The sequence below is a fragment of the Solanum dulcamara genome, chromosome 7 (assembly GCF_947179165.1).
Source record: "Solanum dulcamara chromosome 7, daSolDulc1.2, whole genome shotgun sequence".
NCBI classification, from domain to species: Eukaryota; Viridiplantae; Streptophyta; class Magnoliopsida; order Solanales; family Solanaceae; genus Solanum; species Solanum dulcamara.
Window position 1 is genome coordinate 6,145,858 of NC_077243.1, and position 24,449 is coordinate 6,170,306.

The 24,449-nt window shown below is 34.3% G+C and overlaps 7 protein-coding genes across 10 annotated transcripts; 3 read left to right on the forward strand and 4 right to left on the reverse strand.

The window, feature by feature from the left end:
* Positions 1-1,500: 1,500 nt before the first annotated feature.
* LOC129893841 (F-box only protein 6-like) lies at positions 1,501-2,837 on the reverse strand. Its single transcript, XM_055969257.1, has one exon. It carries the CDS (start codon positions 2,792-2,794, stop codon positions 1,679-1,681), a length of 1,116 nt encoding a protein of 371 aa, XP_055825232.1. The 5' UTR covers positions 2,795-2,837; the 3' UTR covers positions 1,501-1,678.
* On the forward strand, positions 2,820-8,130 carry LOC129893843 (uncharacterized). Of its 2 annotated transcripts, none has more exons than XM_055969262.1 (3): positions 2,820-2,889; positions 6,952-7,183; positions 7,282-8,130. In XM_055969262.1, exons 1-3 carry the CDS (start codon positions 2,882-2,884, stop codon positions 7,561-7,563), a joined length of 522 nt encoding a protein of 173 aa, XP_055825237.1. In that variant the 5' UTR covers positions 2,820-2,881; the 3' UTR covers positions 7,564-8,130. The 2 variants fall into 2 exon arrangements, with proteins under 2 accessions (XP_055825237.1, XP_055825236.1); XM_055969261.1 differs by lacking the exon at positions 2,820-2,889 and adding an exon at positions 6,513-6,699.
* A 139-nt stretch (positions 8,131-8,269) lies between these two features.
* On the forward strand, positions 8,270-10,823 carry LOC129893842 (uncharacterized). Of its 3 annotated transcripts, none has more exons than XM_055969260.1 (3): positions 8,270-8,728; positions 8,838-9,578; positions 10,169-10,823. In XM_055969260.1, exons 2-3 carry the CDS (start codon positions 8,871-8,873, stop codon positions 10,448-10,450), a joined length of 990 nt encoding a protein of 329 aa, XP_055825235.1. In that variant the 5' UTR covers positions 8,270-8,728; positions 8,838-8,870; the 3' UTR covers positions 10,451-10,823. The 3 variants fall into 3 exon arrangements, with proteins under 3 accessions (XP_055825235.1, XP_055825234.1, XP_055825233.1); XM_055969259.1 differs by having other exon boundaries at positions 8,354-8,728; positions 8,826-9,578; XM_055969258.1 differs by having other exon boundaries at positions 8,356-8,728; positions 8,822-9,578.
* Positions 10,824-10,973: 150 nt separating this feature from the next.
* On the forward strand, positions 10,974-12,404 carry LOC129893844 (stigma-specific STIG1-like protein 4). The gene has a single exon (XM_055969263.1). It carries the CDS (start codon positions 11,418-11,420, stop codon positions 11,994-11,996), a length of 579 nt encoding a protein of 192 aa, XP_055825238.1. The 5' UTR covers positions 10,974-11,417; the 3' UTR covers positions 11,997-12,404.
* An 82-nt stretch (positions 12,405-12,486) lies between these two features.
* On the reverse strand, positions 12,487-15,175 carry LOC129893845 (PHD finger protein At2g01810-like). Its single transcript, XM_055969264.1, has 3 exons — positions 14,764-15,175; positions 14,409-14,652; positions 12,487-14,192 (listed from the first exon to the last, which is right to left on the reverse strand). The coding sequence occupies exons 1-3, from the start codon at positions 15,059-15,061 to the stop codon at positions 12,530-12,532; spliced, it is 2,205 nt and encodes a 734-aa protein (XP_055825239.1). The 5' UTR covers positions 15,062-15,175; the 3' UTR covers positions 12,487-12,529.
* Positions 15,176-16,555: 1,380 nt separating this feature from the next.
* Positions 16,556-18,475, reverse strand: LOC129896232 (zinc finger CCCH domain-containing protein 39-like). Its single transcript, XM_055972088.1, has 2 exons — positions 17,772-18,475; positions 16,556-17,221 (listed from the first exon to the last, which is right to left on the reverse strand). Exons 1-2 carry the CDS (start codon positions 18,265-18,267, stop codon positions 16,881-16,883), a joined length of 837 nt encoding a protein of 278 aa, XP_055828063.1. The 5' UTR covers positions 18,268-18,475; the 3' UTR covers positions 16,556-16,880.
* Positions 18,476-20,844: 2,369 nt separating this feature from the next.
* On the reverse strand, positions 20,845-23,613 carry LOC129895718 (zinc finger CCCH domain-containing protein 28-like). Its single transcript, XM_055971470.1, has 2 exons — positions 22,851-23,613; positions 20,845-21,369 (listed from the first exon to the last, which is right to left on the reverse strand). Exons 1-2 carry the CDS (start codon positions 23,359-23,361, stop codon positions 21,194-21,196), a joined length of 687 nt encoding a protein of 228 aa, XP_055827445.1. The 5' UTR covers positions 23,362-23,613; the 3' UTR covers positions 20,845-21,193.
* Between the last annotated feature and the right edge of the window lie 836 nt (positions 23,614-24,449).

Sequence of the window (24,449 nt, forward strand, 5' to 3'; positions counted from 1 at the left end):
ACTCATGTGCATGGTTCATTTGGTTTGTCACCTTATTTCTACGTGATTTTCAATGATTTTCTTGGATATCAAATCTTAATGATTAAACCGATAATGATCATAATAACCGATAAGTCAATATCTTAATGGTTTTATAACGAATTTGACACGTTTATAAATCGAAAATCGATAAGTCAAACCAATAAATTTCAAAATCGAATCAAACCGACTAATACGCAGCCCTGCACGTCAAATTGAAATAAGGCCACCTTTTGATTGCGGCCAAGGCAAGAATGCCACGAATGGTGCCCTAGTAGCAACCGTTTTGAATTGAAATACTAAAAATGATAATGGACGATTGGTATGTGCTTACTATATGTTGACAAGTTATTTCCTATTAAAATTAGTAATATATTTTTTAAAGCTATTTATAAAAAAAAAATTATATAAGGAGAATAACGAACAATGGAAATGGAATAAACATGGAGTTAGGAGTTCAACTTTGAGAAGGGTGTTTTGAGAATTAGAAAAAATAATGTTAGAAATCGAATAGTAAAATATTTTATCAAGCCAAAGTTTTTGTAAACTGAAAAATCATAAGATGTGGGTTACCAACTTATGTTACTTAACTTATATATCCATCCGTCTTAAAATAATTGTCATATTTCATTTTTTGAGAATCAATTTGATTGATTTTTAGAATTAAATCGAATTAGATTAATTTAATATTTTAAAAATAAAGTTATGTATTCAAAAACTACACAAAAAATAATATAAGTTATATTTTTTTCATATCAATATAATAAAAAATAAATCTTAAAATTTTAATTAAAATTTATGTAATTGTCTTTCGGAAAAAGGAAATTTGACAATTAATTTGGGAGGAAGTAAGCAATTTGCATATTTACCAAATATCGATATAAATTATAAGTGCTTATAAATTAATTTGCCTAGCTTAGCCAAACATCCTTTATGTCAGTGGGATGCAATCAACTTTTATCATTTATCCTATAAACATTATTTCCCTGTCAACTTGCTAGAAAACCCAAATTCTATTTCCTTTATAACAGGGCCATTAAGTTTTAGGTCTTTCCCTTTATCATTATTTGCCTTTCATCATCTATTTCCTTTTAAACCAATTCTAATGACTGTCAGTTAAACACATTCTATACCTAAACAGTAATTCTAGTGAGAGAAAAAACTACTAATACAATCCCGGATATAGTGCTTTCTGTAGCAATAACGTTCACTGATCACTTTTGAAACTCGGGGACATTAGTTAGATGCTCAAACAGCATGAATAATAACGGAGAGTGGGCGGGCTATTCCTTAATGGGCCTTTGGGTTAAGGCCTGGTTCGCTTTGAATTTGTTAAGGCTCAATGAACATGGGTCATTCGAAAAAGAACTAGGCTTGTTTCTTTTTCTTTAGCCTTTTATTTTATTTTTTAAAGATAAAGCATTACAAATACAATCAACTAGTGGAAAGATATATGTCTTTTAAATATTAAATATTGTAATTTATAATGTTTTTTCATGGTTCTCAAGTATATAACTTTTATTTCGAATAACTTGAAATATTTATGTCCAAATTCAGCATCAAAATTAAATTATTTAACTCACGAAATTTGAAGATAGCCACATGAATTAGGAGGAAGGGGGTATGTTTTTGGAACTTGGACGAGAGAAGAATTTGGAGCTCATTCATTCAGCAAGAAACTGGAAGATGCAAGACAAGGATGTAACAACAGTCCTTTAATGGGGAAATTCTGCAATTTCATCCCTTTTATTGTACCACACCCTTCAATCCAATGCCATTCCCATTTAGAACCATTTTCTGCACATTCTCTCCATTCCACCATGCCTGATCCAAGATCTCTGTACAAGCACATTGCCCCAGGAATACACACACATCTTGTATTAATATTACCCCATCTCCCTTTACCTCCAAACAATCTTGCCCACAACTCTTGTGGCACCTTCTCAATCATTCTCCAATTATTTGATTCATCAAGCTCCCATATACATGCCCCTGCATCGCTAGTTCCACCAACAAGACTTAATTTCCCATTTCTCGATACCAATCCAGCAAAATTAAGCCTGTCAGCCATCGGCACCCTTAATTCTCTCCAATTTTTGTTCCCAATCTCGAATCCCATTACGGTATAAGCCCGGGCTGAGGTGATCCAATACAGGACGCCGTTGCAGTAAACGCTCTCGTTTGGGGTCCAAACTGTTAGCCTAATTGCAAATTCCATTGGCATTGATCCGATTGGTTTCCAGCTTTTGTGAACAGAGTCGTACACTTCTAAGCTGGGTTCGTACGAAGCACCTCCTCCGGTGCTGCTTGCCCCTGACATTCCTCCGGCAACATAGACCTTGAAGTTGGCTGAATTCAGTTCTATTACCCCAACAGCTGGATTAATCCTTGTGACATTTAGCTTTGGGAGGTGCCTGAATTGTCGAGTGAAAGGGTTGCATATGGCTAATTGAAGAGTAGTAGTTGTGGTTTCTCTCAGTAGTATTAGGCCATTAACTGCAGCAATTGGGCGAATTGGGTTGGGAATGAAGTCAAGAGGTAATAGATGCCAGTAATCATCAATTGGGTTGTGAGCACAAATAAAATGCCCGTGGTTGCGCGTGGGCAGCGCTATGAACCACGGCGGATGTTTCCACTGTGGCAGTGTTGCCCATGAAGCTGAATTGTTAGCACATGTGTGCCAACTCTTGCAGACGGATTTAGCCATGGCTAAGGTATAGGGGGAAAGATAAGAGAAAATGTTGGTGAGGAGATCAAAATGAAGATTGCTCCACATAGCGTAAGACGCCCTAAAGGCTCAAGCTACAGGGAGATATGGAAGACTATATATGTGGCACAAACTGCAACTGATCGTGGCTGAACAATGATTGAGTTAGTAATAAATTACTCTCTGGTTTCAATTTATTTATTTTACTTTTTTTTTTTTTTTGGATGTTTCAAATTTTCACGTGATATATTTAATGGCACAAGATTAACGAATATATTTTAGTACATTTCATTATCTTTAGTTATGACCATGACATTCAATTTTTTTTTACTATCTTAAATTCCGTATTAAGCTAAAATCAGATAAATAATTGATACGAATGAATTTGATATAGCATAGAGATGCATGACCGACATGTGAATGTCAAAGTTCTGTTTTTCTTGTGTTGCTCCACATGTTAAAGTTCTGCTTTTCTTGTATTGCTCTTGTTGTTTTCTGGATATATTAATGCTTAGACGTGGTTCTTGGAAGTGCCCAAGAGCCATGAACGTTTTAATAGAAAAAGGGAAAAAAAAAAAAAACGAACTGCAATTTGCAACCATCCTTTTAATTCTGGATAATGAAAGTAGCAGATACTAAAGTGGCAGCCACCCTGCCCTCAGCCCTTGCAGCAGTACGGGCAGCCATCAACTTGACATTAGTTATAAATAGACGAAATCCAATTCTCTAAAATTGACATCAACTTTCACTTAAACATCTTAATTAGGCTTTATTCATTTTAGATACCTCAAGTAAGGCTCCGATGAACAAAGCCTAATTAAGATATTTAAATGAAAGTTGGTGCCAACTTAATATACAAACGAATTTTAAATTTTATCTTAATTATATAAATAGATATTTAAATTTATGTACCTTCAAATAAAGCATAAATGTCACGTGACATTAAAAATACTACAACAACAACAGCCCAGTGAAATCCCACATCGTGGGGTCTACGTGACATTAAAAATACGCTTATATATTATGCTTCATATAACTAAATGATGATTATCCACCTCACCATGTTTTACATGATCATAAATGAGTGAGGTAACCGTCTTTGACTTACTAAATTAATGATAATTAGCTTAACCCCTTCTGATTTTCAGGGACATCATTATAAATTATTAACTTACAAAGTGATGATAGAGAGAAGTTTTAAAGTTAGATTTTTCATATAGTCACTTAATTAATAATTGTTATTTTAAAAAAAATAATTAAAGAAAAATTAAAATAAAAAAAAATGTAATATTTTAGAGATGATATTTATTAATTGAATGATTATCTTAAAAATCAACCCATAATATAAGATATTAATTAACTATTGAGTATTTTGAACTATGATTATTTTTTAGTGATAATCTTTAAGTTTTAAGACTTATCCTTTTTGTAAGAAGAATAAGAAAACGTCTTAGTCGCTTGTAATTTACGTAATTTGCTAGAAAAAATTCCGTGCACGCCTAGTTCTTTTGAGAATTTGGTTGTCATTAGAACCTTAAATTCTTTTTTTTTCCAGTTAAATCATATTATAATTGGTCTAATATACCAAAAATCCAAATTAAGCTTGAAATGGTACTGCAACTGGACTCTAAATCAATTTCTGTTTTTACTGTATTTGGTATAAATTGTAGTACTCCGGCCGTTTAAAAAAGAATGACCTACTTTCTTTTTTGGTATGTTTTAAAAAGAATGACCCATTTTCGTTTTTGACAAAATTTTAATTTCAACTTTTCACGTGACATGTTTAAGGCTATAAGATTAAAGCGTATTTTGGTATATTTAACAAAACTTTAATTTAGGACCACAAGATTGAAAAATCTTTTTTATTTTCTTAAATTCCGTATCAAATTAAATCAAATCATTTTTTTTAACACGGAGGGAGTGATATTTATAGGGTTTTCTGCGTAGATTCTATTAATGATATATTGCCAAAAAAGAGGGTCAACAGGAGGTATAGTTACGTTTAGGGTAGCCGGGTGGGGCATGGTATGACATTGAAAATTTTCGTTCGGTTATTTTAATTTTTAAAATAATATTCTCTTATCATATCAAATTAATTTGGTATGATTCGATATTGATATTTGTGGTTCGTTAAATTGATAATCATAGTTTGATCCATTTTAATTTACATATACTCATATGATAGAAAATTATGACTTTGACTATTCAAAAAACGTCTTAATTATATATATGAGCAACTTATAAATGTAGAAATATTCAAAACAGAAAAACGCCTAAAATGTCCTTGAACTATTGGAAAAGGTACAAAAATGCTCCTCATCTATCTATTGGGTCTAAAATACTCTGACATCCACCTTTAGGTCAAAAATTCACAATTTCTTTAACAGAAAAGGACATTTTGGGCCCAATAGATGAATGATGACATTTTTATACAATTTTCAATAGTTCGAGGGCATTTTAGGCCATTTTAACAGAATTTTAATTAAATAATTTGAATAATTTTTTTTAAACACGTGGCGGTCATCTATTGGTTACAATTTAACTATTTAAAATTAATTATAAATCAAAATTTATTTAATAGAATTTTAATTAAATAATTTGAATAAATTTTTAAACACGTGGCGACCATTTATTGATTATAATTTAATATTTAAAATTAATTATAAATTAAAATTTATTTACCATAATTTTTATTAATTAATTAGAATAATTTTTTTAAATATGTGGCGGCCATCTATTAGTTACAATTTAATAAAAATCAAAATTTATTTAACAAAATTTTAATTAAATAATTTGAATGTTTTTTTAAAATACGTGGCAGCCATCTGTTGGTTATAATTTAATTATTTAAAAATAATTATAAATTAAAAATTATTTAACAGAATTTTAACTAAATACGTGATTGGCCATCTATTGGCTATAATTTAATAATTTAAAATTAATTAAAATCAAAATTTATTTAAAATAATTTGAATTAAATAATTTGAATAATTTTTTTAAACACGTGTCGGCCATCCATTGATTATAATTTAACTATTCAAAATTAATTATAAATCAAAATTTATTTAACAGAATTTTAATTACGGAAAATGGCTTAAAATGCCCTCGAACTATTGAAAATGGTACAAAAATGCCCTCAATCATCTATTGAGCCTAAAATGTTCTTTTTCGTGGAAGAAAATGTCATTTTTGGATCTAAAGGTAGATGTGAAGGGCATTTTAGGCCAATAGATAAATGAGGGGCATTTTTATATCATTTTCAACAGTTGAAGAACATTTTATCCGGTTCAAAATAAAGTACAAATAATTTCCTACGTCTATCAATTAACCAAAGAGAACATTTCAATCAAGATAAGAATAGTCAAAAATCCAACATCTGAATAATTAGTTTTGTACTAATATTATCGTATATATTTGCTAATATTTATAATAATATATATTAATTTTCTATGCAACTAAATACTTTAAAATGATATTCAATATTTTTTTATATAAATATTAAATATCAACTTTTTTAAGAATGCATATCAAATACCATATTAAATATTATAATATTAAAAGTGTGATATCAAAAATTTGTATATTTTTCTTTTTCCAAAGTAAACCTCCTTTTGGATATCGATTTCTATGCTTTTTTGAAAGGCTACAATGACGAAATAAATTTCAGTACATTTGTGTCAGTTTTTCCCCCCGCCCCCCCCCCCCAAAAAAAAACCCGAAAATGATGGAAGCAATCAACCCAAGTGATGGATACCCTTCAGGGTCTCCGTGGCCCAACAAAAAAAGTGGTTCCCGATTTCTATTTTTTCATTTTCTTTCCTTATTGGCGTAAAGGTTTATGGCCCTTTCAGTAACACTTTGTAGCTTTTAGCAATTGGCATGGCGTCTACATCAAAGAAATGGGCACGGGACGTCTATTTCGTTGCGTCCAGGCTATACTTTCTTCTAATACTTTTCCAAGTCCCCCTTTTCAGGTTCTAATTTGCTTCTGAATCAATTCTCCATTCCAACAAATGTTAGGTCTTTTTTTTTTTATGAACATCGAACGCATTTTCCTTTTAGAAAATTAATGGCCTTTGATGAGGAATACTTATTAATGTTCGCAATGCAGTAGATTCACCTTAATTGTTTCTAGGTTCAATTAATGTTCGTTAATGGAACGAATCAAGCCAGTATCCTATGATTGTGCCTTTTGTATTTATGAAATTTTATGACTTTGATTGCAGATTCCCGTGTAGAATTGGTACATGTACCACACCAATTGAGGTGTCACTGTCTCTATTGTACGCAAATGGAATCGTTTCGGGAGGTATGGTAAAAACCCTGATTTACCCAGGAGCCGTAGCAAAGGCCATTTATAAGAACAACGCCATTCCAAGCTATGGAAAGCTTCTAGAAGCCTACAAATTCACCAGCATAAAGGAATCTCACGTAACACATGATCTCCAGAACTTAGAGGTTAATTATCAATTTATAATTCTGTTTTAATTTGGGGGTTCTTCTTCTTCACTACTTTTTTTTTTAAAATTTTTTTTTTTGGTTTTGGGTGACCACAGGTTATAGTAGGTAGTTACTTGTCGGTGGCAGGAGCACTTTTGGGTCTAATGAAATCAGGGAGATTTGGTCTTACTGGAATCCTTCTCATCACATGGGGTCTTGACAAGCAAGTACTTTTTAGGAATTCCACAAGTGTAGTCATATACCCAACTATGCTAATTGCTTTGCTTTCTGCCTTCTTTTCTATCAGAGCAGATGTCACAAGGGTGATACGTTTCTCCAAACAACAGGCCTCTTTTAGAAATGAACAAAAGATAACTAGAGTTAGATATACTAGCTGATTGATTGCCACTTTCTTATTATTTTTTTGTCACATGTTTAGGATGAAACACCTTTTGATCAACATTTCTTCATAAAATGATTACTATAGTGCAGTAATTTTGATGCTGACAAGTACCAAATGCTGAGTCAGAGTGGCACTTGTAACATGAGCCATTGGTGCATTTATTTTCATACCTCAATCATGGTGACGAAGTACTTTGTTTCCTATAAAAGTCTTTGCTTTTCTATTTTTCTTTCTTGTAGTGTCATTAGTCCTTACTTATAGAGAAAATTAAGTAAACACAGTAGGTCCCGTCTTGTTTGTACAGTTAGAAGTTTGTTTTCTTTTAAAATTATAAACACCTGCAATTTATATACAGAAGAAACATTGATATCAATAAGAATTGTGATGGAATGATCATTATTTCATCATTTTTTAACGTGTTTAAATTTACGATATGAAGTTGTATTTGTTAGAAATGGAAGATGACCAAAAATATAGCATATTTTCATTTTTCAATAGAGAATCTAATGTGGGCGTAGCCCCCACTTTGTGATGAATCATATGGGGGGACCCAGCGGCAGCAAGAAAGCACCATCCTACACTAGGTAACAACGATTTGTCTTTTTGTTTTTTGGTTCAGTAGGTTAATTATTTGTCTAGCAAATGGGAAAATGTGATGGAGAAAGATAAAACATAAAAGAGATTCCTTCCATAGTGAGCAGTAGAAATCAGTGGAGTAACTGATTGGTGAATAGTGGAGCTGACCCACTTGCAATGAACAATAAGATCTCCTTCCTACTAGGGATTCTTCTCAATTACAAAGAAAAATATTCTGAGTTTTCGCTTCATACCAGGTTTTGCTTTTCTCAAATTCTTTTTGGGAAAAGCTTGTTAGTGACTTGGAAAAGTTACTACCTTTTAGCTCAAGATTCTTTTCTAGTACAAAGAATCTTCTACTGAGAGTTCAGTGACCCTCAACTAGAGAGTCGGCTGCATCATGGAAGCTAAGAATATTCTCAGAATCATAAGAAAATTTGCAGTTGCAGAGGTGTTTTTATGCTTCTAATGGCTAGCTGCTGTTGGGGGGTTTACACATTTGCTGCAAATTTCTTGCTATTCATCTGTTTACCATCTTCCGGATAAAGCAAGATTTTCCCAGGAGTTGAAGAATCCTGTTTCAGGTAAAAATGGGTACTATTTTTTATTGATTCCGATCTAAGAGGACTAACCCTGCTGCAGTTTTGTAATTCTGATTTACTTTTTGACCCAAAAAGATAGATTCTCTCTCAGGTTTAGAAGAGTTGGTCAACTTTGTAGAGAAGAATGATGATGTCTTTCAATTCATTGAACTATTCAACATGTACATTAACACGTATGAACAGCCACCATAGCCATAACAGAACAAGAAAAAGTCCAGCTCTGGCCACACCTCCTTCATCCATCATCTCGCAAACTGTAGAAAGCAGAAATCTAGCCAACTCAATGGAGAATTCTCCTGTAGATAAGGCTTCAAAGCGTCCTGATTCTTCTGTTTTGCTTACCCATGAAAATGCAATAGGGATCATTGGGGGTTTATCCATTAGAACCACTCTCAATTTTGTGAGCAAGCTTGTCACATGGAGTTCCAAAGATGGAGGAAATGGCCTTCCTTTTGTTCTTTGTTCCGATCCGGTTCTTAACAATGAGCTTTCATTCCATGAAAAAGGTTCGAGATCTTACCCCTCTGGTAAAAATGAAAAGTTACTAAAAGATCATACTCCAATTGTTGAAAATCTTAGGCACAAAAGGATCTTTCTTGAGAAATCTGGAGCTCGATGCATTGTCATGCCTTGTTACATATCACATTCTTGGCATGATGAGGTTGCACTAGGGTCTTCAGTTCCTTTCCTTCATATGGGTGAGTGTGTGGCCAAGGAGCTCAAAGAAGCGAATTTGCGACCAGTAGAAGCTGGGAGTACTCTGCGCATTGGAGTTCTGGCTTCCGATGCAACTTTGTCTGCTGGATTTTATCAAGAGAAACTTCAAAATGAGGTATCGACAGTTCTTGGAACTCTTTATCTCATACCTTTATGTGATTGTTTCAACCATCTAAGTATGTGTCTCTAGTTTTAGTATATGACTAGTTCAAGAAACAACCATCTTTCCTCTATTTATCCTGTTTTAACAACTTTGTAACTTGTGAATTCATTATGATTAAAGAAATGTGGACATGTAGGTTAATCAATTTTGAGTATTGTTACTATTCACTGAATGCTATTGGAGGCATGTCCAGAGAGAGACAGGATAGCCCTCTGTTCTAAGTCACAGTGAAAGATGCTGTAGGTATTTGGATGACAGTGCTTCAATCTACTTGTCATTTCCCTTTCTTAAAAAAAAAGTTCTTCTCATTTCCCTAATTAGAGATGCTTGTCAATTTTCTTGCTTCAAAGGAAGCTATACATATATTTTTCGTTTGAAAACCTATATGTGTGAGCCTATAAGTACTACCAACCAGCAGGCATGTGAAACATCAAGTTTTGGATATGTCAATGGCACAGTAATAATATAGTTAGGTGATTTTATTCATCATCAGTTGGTGTATCACTGATGGTCATTTGTTGTCCCGATTTTACTGAGTGTAGGGTTTTGAAGTTGTGCTTCCAGATAAGGCAACTATGGAACACACAGTAATCCCTTCGGTAGAAGCCTTAAACAGGAAGGACATTGAGGGGGCACAGAATTTGTTCAGAATCACGCTACAAGTTCTTCTGGTAAGGGCAGTTAACACTATCATAATTGCCTCAGATGACATGCGTGATTTGTTACCTCCAGATGATCCGCTTCTGAAGAAATGTGTCGACCCAATAGATGCATTGGCCAGGTCAACTGTGAAATTTGTTCAGTCAGTTGAAGCAAATGCATAAATACACCCACACACAGGCGGAGCCACACGTCTGTTTACAGGTTCAGTAGAACCCAATCCCAAACGGTGTATTTCTGTTTAATAGTCCACTTAATTTGAATAATAAATTATTTAGAAGAATCAGAACCCAATAAGCTTGTCTTTTCTAGAATCTAGAACCCATAAATTTAAAATCCTGGGTTCGCCTCTACACCCACAAACATAGTTACAGATTAAATTTTATTGAATCTTGGTAGCGTTTGTAATTCCTTAGGAGTCATTGATTTTTATCTTGAAAGAATATGGGCTCTATCGCCCCTCAAATATGTAATATACCAAGGGGAGGTGTATCTGGATAAAACATCAAATGAAAACGAATGTATTAATATTGTGAACTGGCTTCTTTTAGGATGAGTCATTTTCTTTAAGATTACTTGTGTTTGTTACATTCCCATCTTGAGGGCCTGTTAACTCCATTGAATGCAATTGGAATAGCTTGTGATTTGTAATCCTGGACGGTTCTTCCCCAGAGGAAGAAGAAAAACAAGTTTTGAAGATTTCAAATCCAAAATGGCTATGAATACAATTTAGAAAAGTCCAATGGAATAACAGTGTGTTTGCTTTTAAAAGAAAAGCCTCTATTTTAGTAGAAAGTGCAAACCAGCAGCACTCCTCACCTTCTCCCGTCCCCCCACTTAAATCACGTAAACTATAACATACACCATACAGTGCCGACCACTCTCCAAACAAGAATCACCTGAAGTATTGAACCCACCTAGTAAGAAAAACATGAAAAGTCAGTAACTTTTTACATTCTTGCATGAAAATAACCATATCCCCTTCAACTATTTAATGCTTTCTTCACTCCATGAAAATAACCAATATCCAAACAAAGAAGCTAACCATCTCTCTGTTTTACTAAAGCAACTTCACAAGTTCTTTTCTGCTCTTTGCTACAAATGCATTTCAAAGATACTTGATTTTACATAATGCAGCTAATCGTTCGCTTAATCTCATTTTTGCTACTTTTACAAGTAGAAATAGTTGGAGGTTTTCAAGAAAATGTCACAAATGGCTCGACCAAATCTTCTTCAATATGGCTTAAAAGAGTGGTGAAGAATCCACGAGCCATTGGGTGCGGGAATAGGCCCTGGATTTGCAATGAAGGGGAGTTTCCTCCAAGAATAAAGAAGCGTTGTTGCAGGAATCGCTGTATTGATGTCACCTCTGATGCGAATAACTGTGGATTGTGTGGAATAAGATGTCCCTTCACATGGCAATGCTGCCGACGAATTTGCATCAACACTAACATGAGCCCTTTTCATTGTGGAAGCTGTGTGCATAGATGCCAGCCTCCAAGCCTTTGTTATAATGGAATGTGTGGCTATGCTCAACCACTGCCACCCTGGCCGTTCCCGCCTAGGCCACCACATCCGTTCCCACCAAAGCCACCATATCCTTACCCACCAAAACTGCCTTGCTCACCACATCCGCCCTTTCCTTGGCCACCCAATCCGTACCCGCCAAGGACGCCTTGTCCACCATTCTCACCCCTGCCGTGGCTGTAATGTTGATAATGTAGCCTTTCCTTTAGATGGAAAACCTCAGCAGAACTCTCAAACGTCATCGCCAATTTCTTAATTTCATCCTCGACGTCTTTTTCCAGAGTTTGATTCTTGTTCTATGGTTCATAGAAGAAGACTACACTGTGATATCTCTATGAATTGTTCATCTAAAAGTATATCTTTCCTCGTCTCAATTCCTCGATCATTGTAATTGTGATTTCATTTTCAAGTTTTTTGATCATGTCTCAATCAGAATCAACTTCTTTGATGTATGGATCTATGAAAATTATACTACAATTAGAAGGATAAACTAAAGTAGTAAACTCTATGGACAGGGCTGAATAACAAGACACCCACATTGTACTATTACTTATAACTTGGATCTCATCAAATACAAGCCTTTTATGATTAGTGAAGCTATACATTCATTCCAGTCAGCATAAATCATGAATATGCAGAGCAATTTATATTCTCGATAAATCTATACTACTACTAGATTTGATAATTCAGATTGTACTACTTAATATCTTATCAAATTAAAAACTTCTGCAGCTCTCACACAAGAATATTTCTGGTACCTCCTCCTCATGATCATCAATGCCAGTGCACATTGTGTGGAACCACACTTGGCAAGCATCACAATTTACCATTCTCTCCCCATCATCATCCCTGGCCCCACAAATGCAATGTACCTTTAACTTTATGGGCCCACCTTCATATCTCAGTTCAGTATCCAAGTCCAGCCCACACCCTCTCACCCAAACGTGTGCATCTCTGCCCACTGCGTATGATAGCATCCTCTCATCCTCTATTCCCCTCAAACCACCTATTTGTGTTACTACAAAGTTTTTCATTATGCAATAAGTGTCCCTTAGTGCAAATTGTGTCACTCCCTTAAGTTCACCTATTGTAATCCAAGGGGGAACAAAAACAACAACACCAGGTGACAATGGACGAGTCAATTCACTCTCTAACTCGTCGAAACTCGGCAGGACTTTACATGTTAATGCCATTATTTGATTTTCTTGATCCTCAAGCTTCCACTCTTTAACAAATTTCTTGCTGTCCAAGACAACCCCAGTAGCCAAACTCACTGAGTCTGACCCTGGATAACTCAAAAGCACTGTTTCATACAAGTACAAAAGATCCTGATCAATATTCATGTGTAACTCAATGTTCTCAACTCTGTTTGCATCAACAATATCTTCAAAGGCAAACTCAATCCTTTTAGTAGTGGGGTTTTTTGATCGAAAAACAATCTTGTTTCCCATTATGGATTTGTTTATGGATTTCAGTACATAATCAATCAAGCCGGTGTCGCGGATGGCTGTCCCGGCCTTATCACGCAGCTCCTGCCTAGACATAGCACCATCACCATTATTTGCTCTCAAGACTTTCACAATGAACTCTGCAGCTTTTTTCACCTCTCTCTCAGTCCACCTGCAATCAGAATCAATGTCCAAAAATGGAAACCTTATTGATTCTTCTTCCATAGAAGCTTCATGAATAGTGAATTCCAATAACTTAGTAGTTGGGTTGATGGATCGACGAACAATTTGGTTTCCCAATGCAAAACATCTGATGGATTTCAGCACAAAATCAATCAAACCAGTGTCACCAATGAATTTTCTTGCCTCATTTCTTAAGTCCTGCCTGGTCATCCTACAATTTCTGCCTACATTTGCTTGATTTTCTTTCAGAAAATTCACTATCACAATTAGTACAAATTCTAACCGTCTAGCAGGCCATCTACAATCACTGTTAGCCATCATATTCACAAATGTCTCCATACTCATTGGCCTATTTTTCTCTACTATATCAGGATCACACCAATAATCATCACCATTTGCAAGCTTTAGGTTGCTATGAAACGGTGCTTTAGACTTAAAAGCAAGCATGAATTGCAACAACTCGCTGATTGTGATCAATGGAACTTCGCTCAATTCCCTGTAGGTACCAATAATCTGCTTGATTTTCCGTCTTTCCGTAAAATCCTTCGTGAAATCATTCAAAATTTTGTCAAGCCCCAATGAGCTTAGAAATTGCACAGCAATTTCATATTTCTGCTCTGTCACTCCATAGCTTCCACGGCCAAATCTGTAACCCCATTTTCCAAACCAAGATTGTCCATATGCAACACCATGAAGCAACCTCAAATGCACACCTCCCTTCTTTGACACATCATTCACTGAAATTTTCCTGTCAAAATAACTATAATAAGACAAATAATTCTTCAATTGCAGCTTAAAAATTCCAAATAATCAAATAGTACTCCCTCTTTTCAGAAGGTTTTGGCAATTTAGCTTTGTTTACTTAGATCACGAAATTTTAGAATAATTTTACTAAGTTAGGACGATAATTTCTCACACAAAAACAACGAAAGCGATTGAGATTAATCACTATGATCTTCAGTACCTGGTTCTGAAGATTATACAAAGACGATCCCAGAGATCCATGAAATCACTTCCAGAGAGAAAATTTGAATCCTCATTAACGCCATTAATGGACAGCAAATGACCATAACCATTGCAATGAATCAAACCATGCAAAACATGAGTACCAATTTCAAATGAATCGCTTCCCAATGGCTTTTCCCAGTTCTCATTTGCCGGTATTAGCAAATGATACCTTCTTTTTGACACATAATGGTGACCCCATCCTTCAACAACACAAAAATTAATACTCCATAACAATGAACAAACTAGAGTACCACGAAAATTCATAACCAATTTGCAGAAGAAAATAAAATTGAGTATTCATTTTATTTTACCAGAGAATTTGCAGTGATCGCAGAAAGGATGAAGAGAAAGTTGAGTGGTTTCTTCAATGGTGTAGAGTGGGAAAACGGCCTCGGTAGAATTGGAAATCAACCAAGTAGACCAAATTGGAAAACCACAGAGCGTGTAATCTTCAATACTAGCAAATTCTTGAAGGAACATTCGAATGTTGTCTCTAAAGGGTCCCGAAAAACCGTCAATGGAGTCTCCAGTTGCGAATGTTTCAAAGACATATGGCTTTCGGTTTCTCTTTCTACTCTTACAGGCTTCAATAATGGTGGAAGAAGCCATGGCAAAAACTACACTCACTCGTTTTTTTTCTTCTCCAAATTGTTGAGAAAATCAGTTTGGATTTTCGCGAGTATGGTTATGTTCTTTTACGTTTTGGCGCTCTATAATGATGATGACACTTCTGATTTTACATATTTAGCCCTGTGGAAATGCAGAATGAGTGAATTTTGAAGGTAGATATTTGAAGTTTTTAACAAGGGTATTCTGGTAAATGAGGTTCTACAGGTTTTAAAGTTTCTGATTTGTTTCTAACTTTTTTGGTTCACGTGGTTCAGAGCAATGCTTGTTGAGTTGTTTCGTTAGGATCTTCCCGCCCCTCCCTCCAAATAAGGGGTGGGGTGGGGGTTGCAGAGGTGAAATTGTAAAAATGCCTATGTTTTTTGAATTGGAAAAAAGAGAGTAGTAATTTGAAATTGAATTGAAAACAAGTTGGTGGAAGTTTTTTTTTTGTGTGGCCCTTTAGTTGTGCATGTTTTTAATTTAGTGCTAAATGCGGTCGATTATATTTGAAATAAGATAAATTTATTTACATAATTTACAATAATAATATCTCAACACAATTCTAAAGTATTTTTGTGTTTCCCCTTTAGTTGTGCATGTTTTTAATTTAGAGCTAAATGCGGTCGATTATATTTGAAATGGGATAAATTTGTTTACATAATTTATAACAATAATATGTCAGCACAATTCTTCAATTGAATAGACACCTGGCTCAAGTAAAACGTCACAAAAATCAAGTATATGAAGCAAGTATAACAATGAAAAACTTTTGCTGGTGAAATTGTGAAATTTAATGATATAAATTTTTAAGCGAAAAAGATTTGAGTAATTAACCAGGAATTACAAGATTGGGAATATCGAATACACAACAACAAAATTAAAATTCATATAGCCAACCAATCGAGCTACTATATTTTACCCCAATAAATACTTGTAATCCAAAATATAAAATAGTCATGTTGGTGAAATTGTGAAATTTGGAAGGATACATTTCCCAATCTATCTTGAGGGCCTATGAACTCCTTTGAATGCAATTGAAATAGCTCTGTGTTTGCAATCTTGGGCAGCTAATTCCAGAGAAAAAAGAAAGAAAATTAGGGGTGTGTTCGGTATAGAAGAAAATATTTTTCAATTTTATCGAGTTTGATTGATTAATTTTTTTGAAAAATATTTTCTCTAGAAAAATAAGTGTGAGTAAAATAATTTTTTTTAGTGAAAATAGAAAAAACAAGTTTCACAGTGATATTCCGTATTAAAAGGTGTCTTAGTTGTAGCCCCCATTCCCACCATTCCACATTTCTGATCCTACCCTCGTTTCCCATAATATTTATCTAGATTATATACAAATATATAAAAAGTTTAAAAAATAAGTAAGAAACCTAGGTATTTTCCATACCGATTACCACTAACTGTTTAGCTTTCAGAATCCAAAAGAAGACCAATAGGACTTCGGAAAAATTGGAAAAGATAGAAGGATAAAAACAGAGAGCTCCATGGAGATGGCAAAATAACAAGACAACTCACATTAACAAAAAGTCTTCTTCTATAAGATGTGCATAAATGCTGAAACTAGTGTTGTATAGACTGTAATTTTTACTTTAATTATCCCTATTCTGATTTGTAAAACTATGTAGTATGTTTTTTCACTTCACAAAATCCTGACAAGGCAGGTTTTGTCAAACTGAAATCGAAATGATATCAACTCAGCAAGCAGCATTTTAAACTACAGAGATTTCAAAAATTGATCAAAGAGCCAATGCGATATAAAATTGAGGCTCTTTAGTTGTCCAGTGTCTGATGATTACGGGGAAGGCTGTGGCTATTCAATCCAGTCACCATAGATCCGGCTGATCCTTTGTATGTCATTCCACTTGAACCTACGGTCAGCCGGAGCAATGGTCACTATTTCATTGGATGCTACAACCCTGTTGGGTACATTTCTGGCTGGAGCAGAAATGTCAGCTCTACTCTGCGATTCCGGTGGATTGGATGCTACATCCCTGTCGGGTACATTTCTGGCTGGAGCAGAAATGTAAGCCCTACTCCGCGATTCCGGTGGATTGGATGCAACATCCCTGTCGGGTACATTTCTGGCTGGAGCAGAAATGTCAGCACTACTCCGCGATTCTGGTGGATTGGAGGAATCAAGACTCTTCAGTTCTGTCAATATTGACAAGTATCACAGATCAAAAATGGTATTGAATCTTACCCTCTATAAGAATTCAAGTATCAGCAACAATGAGGCCTAAAACTATAGACAACTTAATGTGGTGATCTTTTCAGATCAATAGATAACAAGGCGAAATCATATCAGACAGGACCGTCCATGACATGTATGAAATACATTTGTAATATATTTCCATCTTTATAGTTGAAATCCAATAGAAAAGTATATATTGTTTCCTTGGCTCAATGAAAAGACAATTCCATTCTACATTTCCTCAAGACAAAAATCATGATTTGTCTCCAAATATCAAGACTCACATAATATGCTTTATGCATCTCATTTTGTACAGTGCCAAATGGTTCAAACAAAATTAAAACCCAACACCTAATTATCTAATAGACAAGATAAAGAACTATCACAGGTTTGCTCATATAAAATATTTTCACAATGAGCTTATGAACGAAGACAAAATATATCAAGTAATCAACATGAGAATCAACTCAAGAAACTAAGCAAGAAGTGAAGTAACGGTTGTGGAAATACCTGCTTTCCCATGAGCAAATAAACATTTTGTACCATATGCACATCTATTGTCCCTTTCCCACAGGGTGCAAAGTCTGGTCTTCAGCCTTGTACAATTCTCAGACTTTTTGGATTCCATAATATCAGAATGAGTCGTGTATCTCCCTGCATTCATCCTCAAGATATCTTGCTCAAACCCAATGTCCTGCGTAGGCACATCTGCAGACTCACCATTCACAATTGTTATTGCAGAGCACTCCCTGTATTTACCTTTGCCTCTACCTTCGCCTATAGTATGAACATGACGACACCATTCACTATAAGGGCAGGTACCCCGCTTTTTGAATGGTACGCATATTTGTTGACGAACATGAATCGCAGGCACATTTGACTTGTTACCTTCTTGGGCCATTCTTGAATTCTCCTCTATGGGTTTCTTCAAAGATTCACTTTCAGCATTAGCAGAATACTCATCACGTTTACCAGAAATTTCAAGATTATTATCAGGCCTACTCATTCTCCTACTCTTTGGGGTTTCGTAGACCTCAGTGAAAAAAAACTGCACATATGGGAGTTTGAAATCAAGATTGAGTGACGCAGATGATCATCTCTACTTCTACGTAAATTTGTTTTTGGAGAATGTACAGTTTTATCTTTTCAAGTGGAATATCAAGATTACAAATAAATTCTTGGAATTCAAAAATTAAAATTATATGTGTGAGCAATTCTGATTTTTAAATTGGAAAATTACGCCTAATAGATCAGTTGTGAAATTATTTATCCAAATTGTACCTAATCCAAATTATTTATCTTTAATAGACTTATGGTCCAAACTATTTACCCATTATGTGGAAAAAAAATGCACATATGGGAGTTTGAAATCAAGATTGAGTGACGCAGATGATCATCTCTACTTCTAAGTTCTACGTAAATTTGTTTTTGGAGAATGTACAGTTTTATCTTTTCAAGTGGAATATCAAGATTACAAATAAATTCTTGGAATTCAAAAATTAAAATTATATGTGTGCGCAATTGTGATTTTTAAATTGAAAAATTACGCCTAATAGACCAGCTGTGAAATTATTTATTCAAATTGGACTTAATCCAAATTATTTATCCTTAATAGACTCATGATCCAAACTATTTACCCTCTTACCCCATTTTTTTTACTTTTAATTTCGCACATGAAGTCATGTTGACGCGTCAGCATCACTGCTCCTCTTTGATACCATCAGAGATATCAAACAGTTTCTTCTTGATACCATCAAAGTATAATATACTCTAATGGTATCAAACAGGTTCGTTGAATCGCAGTCTCTTCCTTCTTGATACCATCAGAGTATATATATATACTTTCATGGTATCAAACGTGTATTTATGCCAGTGCCCCTTCCCTTGTTCCTCTTTGATAGCATCAGAGTATATTATACTTTGATGGTATCAAACAATTTATCAAGAAGGAAGCAACAGTACTTCAACGAAACTGCTTGATACCATCAGCGTATATTATATACTCTCATGGTATCAAATGCGCGAAATAGTTAAAAATAAGGGGTATGATAGTAATGGGTATCCAATGGTAAATAATTTTATTTTTTAGGGTATAACAATAATTATTCCTTTTTAAATATGTATTTATATAGTTGGTTGTTTAATATATATATATATATTGTTGAAATCAAAATGAAATGAAATTTTGTCGGTTTAAAATTAAAATCAAAATTTATTGATTTTTAGAATTCAAAATCAAATCAAAATTTAACGGTCTTTTGAAATTAAAAACTAACCAAATCAAACCGAAATCAAGGACTTATCTAACTCACACTTTAGTTTTTTATTGATATTTTCTGCTTCTCATGCACGAATTATTGACTAAGTCAAGGTTAAAGAGTTTGAGCATCTCGACGTCAGAATTGAATATTTGGATCGAATTAGAGTTCACGCTGTCAAGATTGTCGATTTTTCCCTGGTGTAGTTCGATTTGATTTAATTTTTTTTGAAAATTCTTAATTGACAGAATAAAAGAAAGTATAAAACGTTACACACGATATACCACTATATTAGATTGTACATTTTTAAATTTATAGCTAAATGTTTGACGATTATATTTGAAAAATGAGATACATTTGTTTACCTAGTTTACAATAATATACCAGCATAATTTTTACGGGGGATAGGGAAGATAATGTGTAGATAGTTTTATTCTTGTCTTGAGAAAATAGAGGTTAAGTGAACATCACAAAAATCAAATATATAAAGCAAGTAAAGAATCATGAAATTCAATGATATATTATTAAAGCGAAAAAGAATTGAATGATCACGCAGATGAAATACGATCAGCGCTGGCTTCTTTTGGGGAATCATGATCTTTATCTCCTTTGAGTGCAATTGAAATAGCTTGTGATTGCTATCTTGGGAAGCTCTATCCAGAGGAAAAGGAAAGAAATTTAGGGTCTCAAAAATTTTGAAAAATATCTGATCTAGAAAAATAAGTACGTTAAAAAATGAGAGAAATGATTCTAGTAGTGAAAGTATGTAAAAAGTATATTTTACAAGTGACATAACATATATATCTTTTTTTGGTGAATTGGAGTTCGATTAAATTCGGATTTGCCTCGGAAAGTCCTACATGGGTAAAGCGCTTCCTAACAAAGGTGACTCCGTATCAAAAGAGACTCGAACTCAAAACTCATAATTAAGGATGAATAAGTACTTGCCACAACACTACAACTCTTGTTGGTAGTGACATTACAAATTGATTGTATCTTCCCACCCTCCAACACGCCTCATCTTTACCGCCACCTCGGTAGCCGCCATCCCCACTACCCAACACTTTTATCCCCTAAACCCCACCTTCTATTGTATTTGTCTACACAATATACAAATGCATTTAAGCTAATAATTTTTTTTACTCACCTTTCAAATACAAGAAAATAAGTAAAAAATCAACTTGTTTTTCCAGAAAACATTTTCTTAGTTCCAAACACACCCTAGGAGTATTATATCTAACTGTTTAGCTTTCAGAATCCGAAGAGGAGCAATAGGACTTCGAAAAATTTGGAAAACAATAGTAGGATAAAAACAGAGAGCTCCATGGACATGTCTAAATAACAAGACACCCAACATTAAACTAAAAGTCTTCTTCCATATGAAACTGTTATTACATAGACTCTAGTTTTTACTTGCATCATCAGATATATGATTTGTAAAACTTGAAATCACTTCACAAAGTCATGACAAGACAGGTTTTTGTCAAACTAAATCCGAAATGATATAACTTAGCAAGCAGCATTTTAAACTTAAACTACAGAGATACCAAAATGTCTCCCTGCATATGTAAAATGTCACCCAATAAACCACTTCAAAAGTTGACCAAAGATCAAATGCGATAAAGTTCAGGCTCTTTAGTTTTCCATAGTGCCTGATGACTATGGGGAAGGCAGCTACTCAATCCAGTCACCATAGACCTGACTGATCCTGCGTACGTCATTCCACTTGAACCTACGCTCAGCTAGAGCACTGGACCCTATTTCAGTGGATGCAACATTCTTGGCAGGAGCAGAAATGCCAGCACTGCTCGACGATCCCAGTGGATTGAAGGAACAAAAACCCTGCAGTTCTGTCAATATTGAGAAGTATCACCAATTAGAAATGGTATAAGGAAAAACAAAGAATATAATCAAGAAAACTACGAAAAAAGAACACATATATACAGAAGAAAAATCAAATGTTGCATAGCTCTACCATCTTATGTTGAAGAGCTGAGTTTTACACAATAGCATATTCAAGAAATCTGAGATATAGGTTTTTTTTTTACAGAGGTCTTAACACAGGGCATTGCATAATCACAAACACCATTCTGTTTCTCTACGCTGAAGACCAAAATTTAAGACTCCCACCTCCAAATTACATAGCAATTTACAATGTCAGCAACCTGTAAATTCTGGCAGGAAGAGTCGCCATTTCTTATAGAAATATCAAAGAAAAAACTGCAACCATGTGTTAATAACTAAGATCATGAAAAAGAGAAGCTTCACTAGCCATTAAATGCAATAATTGAATCTTACCCTCTATAAGAAATCAAGTAGCAGTAGCACGTCAACAGCTGAGGCCAAAAACTATAGACAGAGTACTGTGGTGATCATTTCAGATCAATAGATAGCAGCGCGAAACCATATAAACAGGACTGTCCATGACATGTATGAAATGGATTTGTAGTATATTTCCATCTTTATAGTTGAAATCCAATTGAAAGTATATCCACCCACATATAGACAGGCTGGTACTTTGGTAATAGCCTTGATGCCTGGTACAAAAACATGCCTAACAGAAACGAAACGAGGAAAATGGTCTGGTAGAAACAGAGAATTACCAGCTGAGAGCAGAAAGAATGGACAACTTTGTATGATCTTTTCAGATCAATAGATAGCAGGTGAAGTGATTAATTGGAGTATAGACATGAGCATCCATAACCTATTTGGACATAGATTCGTAAAACATGCCCATCCTATAGTTATCCTACAATGAGAAGTACATCTACTAACATATAAAAGGTAGATACTTGGGTAGTAGCACGTTTGTCGATAAAATGACAAAAACCAACCTAACAGGAAGAAGAACAGAAAAATAGGGTCTGGTAGAAATCAGAGAATACAAGTTAAAAAACAGGAACTTCCACATTAACCACATTAGAGTTGGAGACGTGCAACAAGCCACCATGGCATTCAATCAACTGAACATTGACAACGATTTGGATCGTCTCCCTGGCTCAATGAAAAGACAACCCCATTCTACACTTCATCAAGACGAAAATCATGCCATTCTATTCCTCCAAATATCAAGACTCAGACAAATATTCTTTATGCATGTTTGACAGTGCTAAAAGGTTCAGACAAAAAAAATAATCTAATACGACTAGACATAATAAAGAACTGTAACAGGTTGCGCATAAATAAGAATATTTTCGTAATCAGCTTATAAAAGAAGTCAAAAACTATACAACATGAAAATCAACTCAATAAACTAAGCAAGCAGTGAACAATATAACAGGGGAGTAACGTAACCATTCAATATTGAACTAATTAATGGCAGCGAAAATACCTCCTTTGCCATGAGCAAATTGACATCTTGAACCATAATAACAGCTACCATCCCTTTCCCAGTTGGTGCAAAGCCTGGTCTTCATCCTTCTACGAAAATCCACAGATCTCTTGGGTTCCACAGTAACAGAATAAGTCCTGTTTTTAACTTTATTCCCACCAGTCGCAATGGTTATCGCAGCACTCTCCCTGTATTCATCTATGCCTCCCTCAACATATCTTTGGTCATACCCAATGCCTTGTGAAGACCCATATGTAGACCCACGAGTAGTATGAACGTAACGACACTTTTCACCAAAACCGCAGTTACCCCACCTATGGAATTGTAAGCATATTGGTTGATGAACAAGGGTCCTAGCAACATTTGAACTGTTACCTTCCTGGGCCATTCTTGAATTCTTTCCTCTGGCTTTCTTCAATAGACATTCAACATTGAAATTAGACCCACATTTTTTGTCACTATACTCATCACGTTTACTAGAAATTTCAAGATTATTAGCAAGCCTACTCATTTCCCTACTGTTTGGGGTTTTAAGGGTTTTGTAAAAATCAGTGAAAAAAACTGCATTTTATGGAGAAAACCGAGATGATCATCCTGCGTTAACAGCTGTACTGCTAAATTCTATCTAAATATTTTTGGAGAATTTTCAGATTTTTTTTTAATGTGGAATATAAAGGATTAAGAAAACACAAAAGATTAAAAGTCTCGATTTTTCAAAAAGAGGCGATTCAGTTTTAGAAATCAATAGAGTGTACTGGGGAGTCCTTTGCCAGAAACTCAGATAGCAAATGACTGAACAAGCAAGGATTTTGTCTTTCTTTAGATAACCAAAACGACGTCGAAAAGGACTGGGTAATCATTATTTAAAACAATTAATCAACACTAAATATAATATTTTGGAATTCTTTTGAAATAAAATAAAGCTAATTTTGAGTAATGTTTTACACAATATTTTATTCTAAATATTTAACAAGCCAAAGTTAATGTTTGACGGTGAGATGTTCATGATTCGATTTGGATCCGTCTGAAAATATATAATCAGATTTTGTCTTTCTTTAGATTACCAAAACGACGTCGAAAAGGACTGGGTAATCATTATTTAAAACAATTAATCAACACTAAATATAATATTTTGGAATTCTTTTGACATAAAATAAAGCTAATTTTGAGTAATGTTTTACACAATATTTTATTCTAAATATTTAACGAGCAAAAGTTAATGTTTGACGGTGAGATGTTCATGATTCGATTTGGATCAATCTGAAAATATATAATCAAAACAATTAAGTAAATTTTTTAAGTGTTGGAATCAATTAAATGGTTTTTTTTTATTGCTTTTGGTTTTTTTGGGTTTTGCTATTTAAAAAATTACAATATGATTTAATTATGTAGTTTGCTCAATAAATCATATACATATTTTCCAACAAAGTTCCATTTCCAAGGAACACAATGAAATTTCTTACAATTAATTTTTTTCAGTGCAATTTTTTTTAAAAAAAATCTAGTAATGATACACCAAAATATCTTGATGACAATTGTATGAAACACTAATGAATGATTTAGGACTCAAAGACAAATTATTTGGATTATGGGATTATA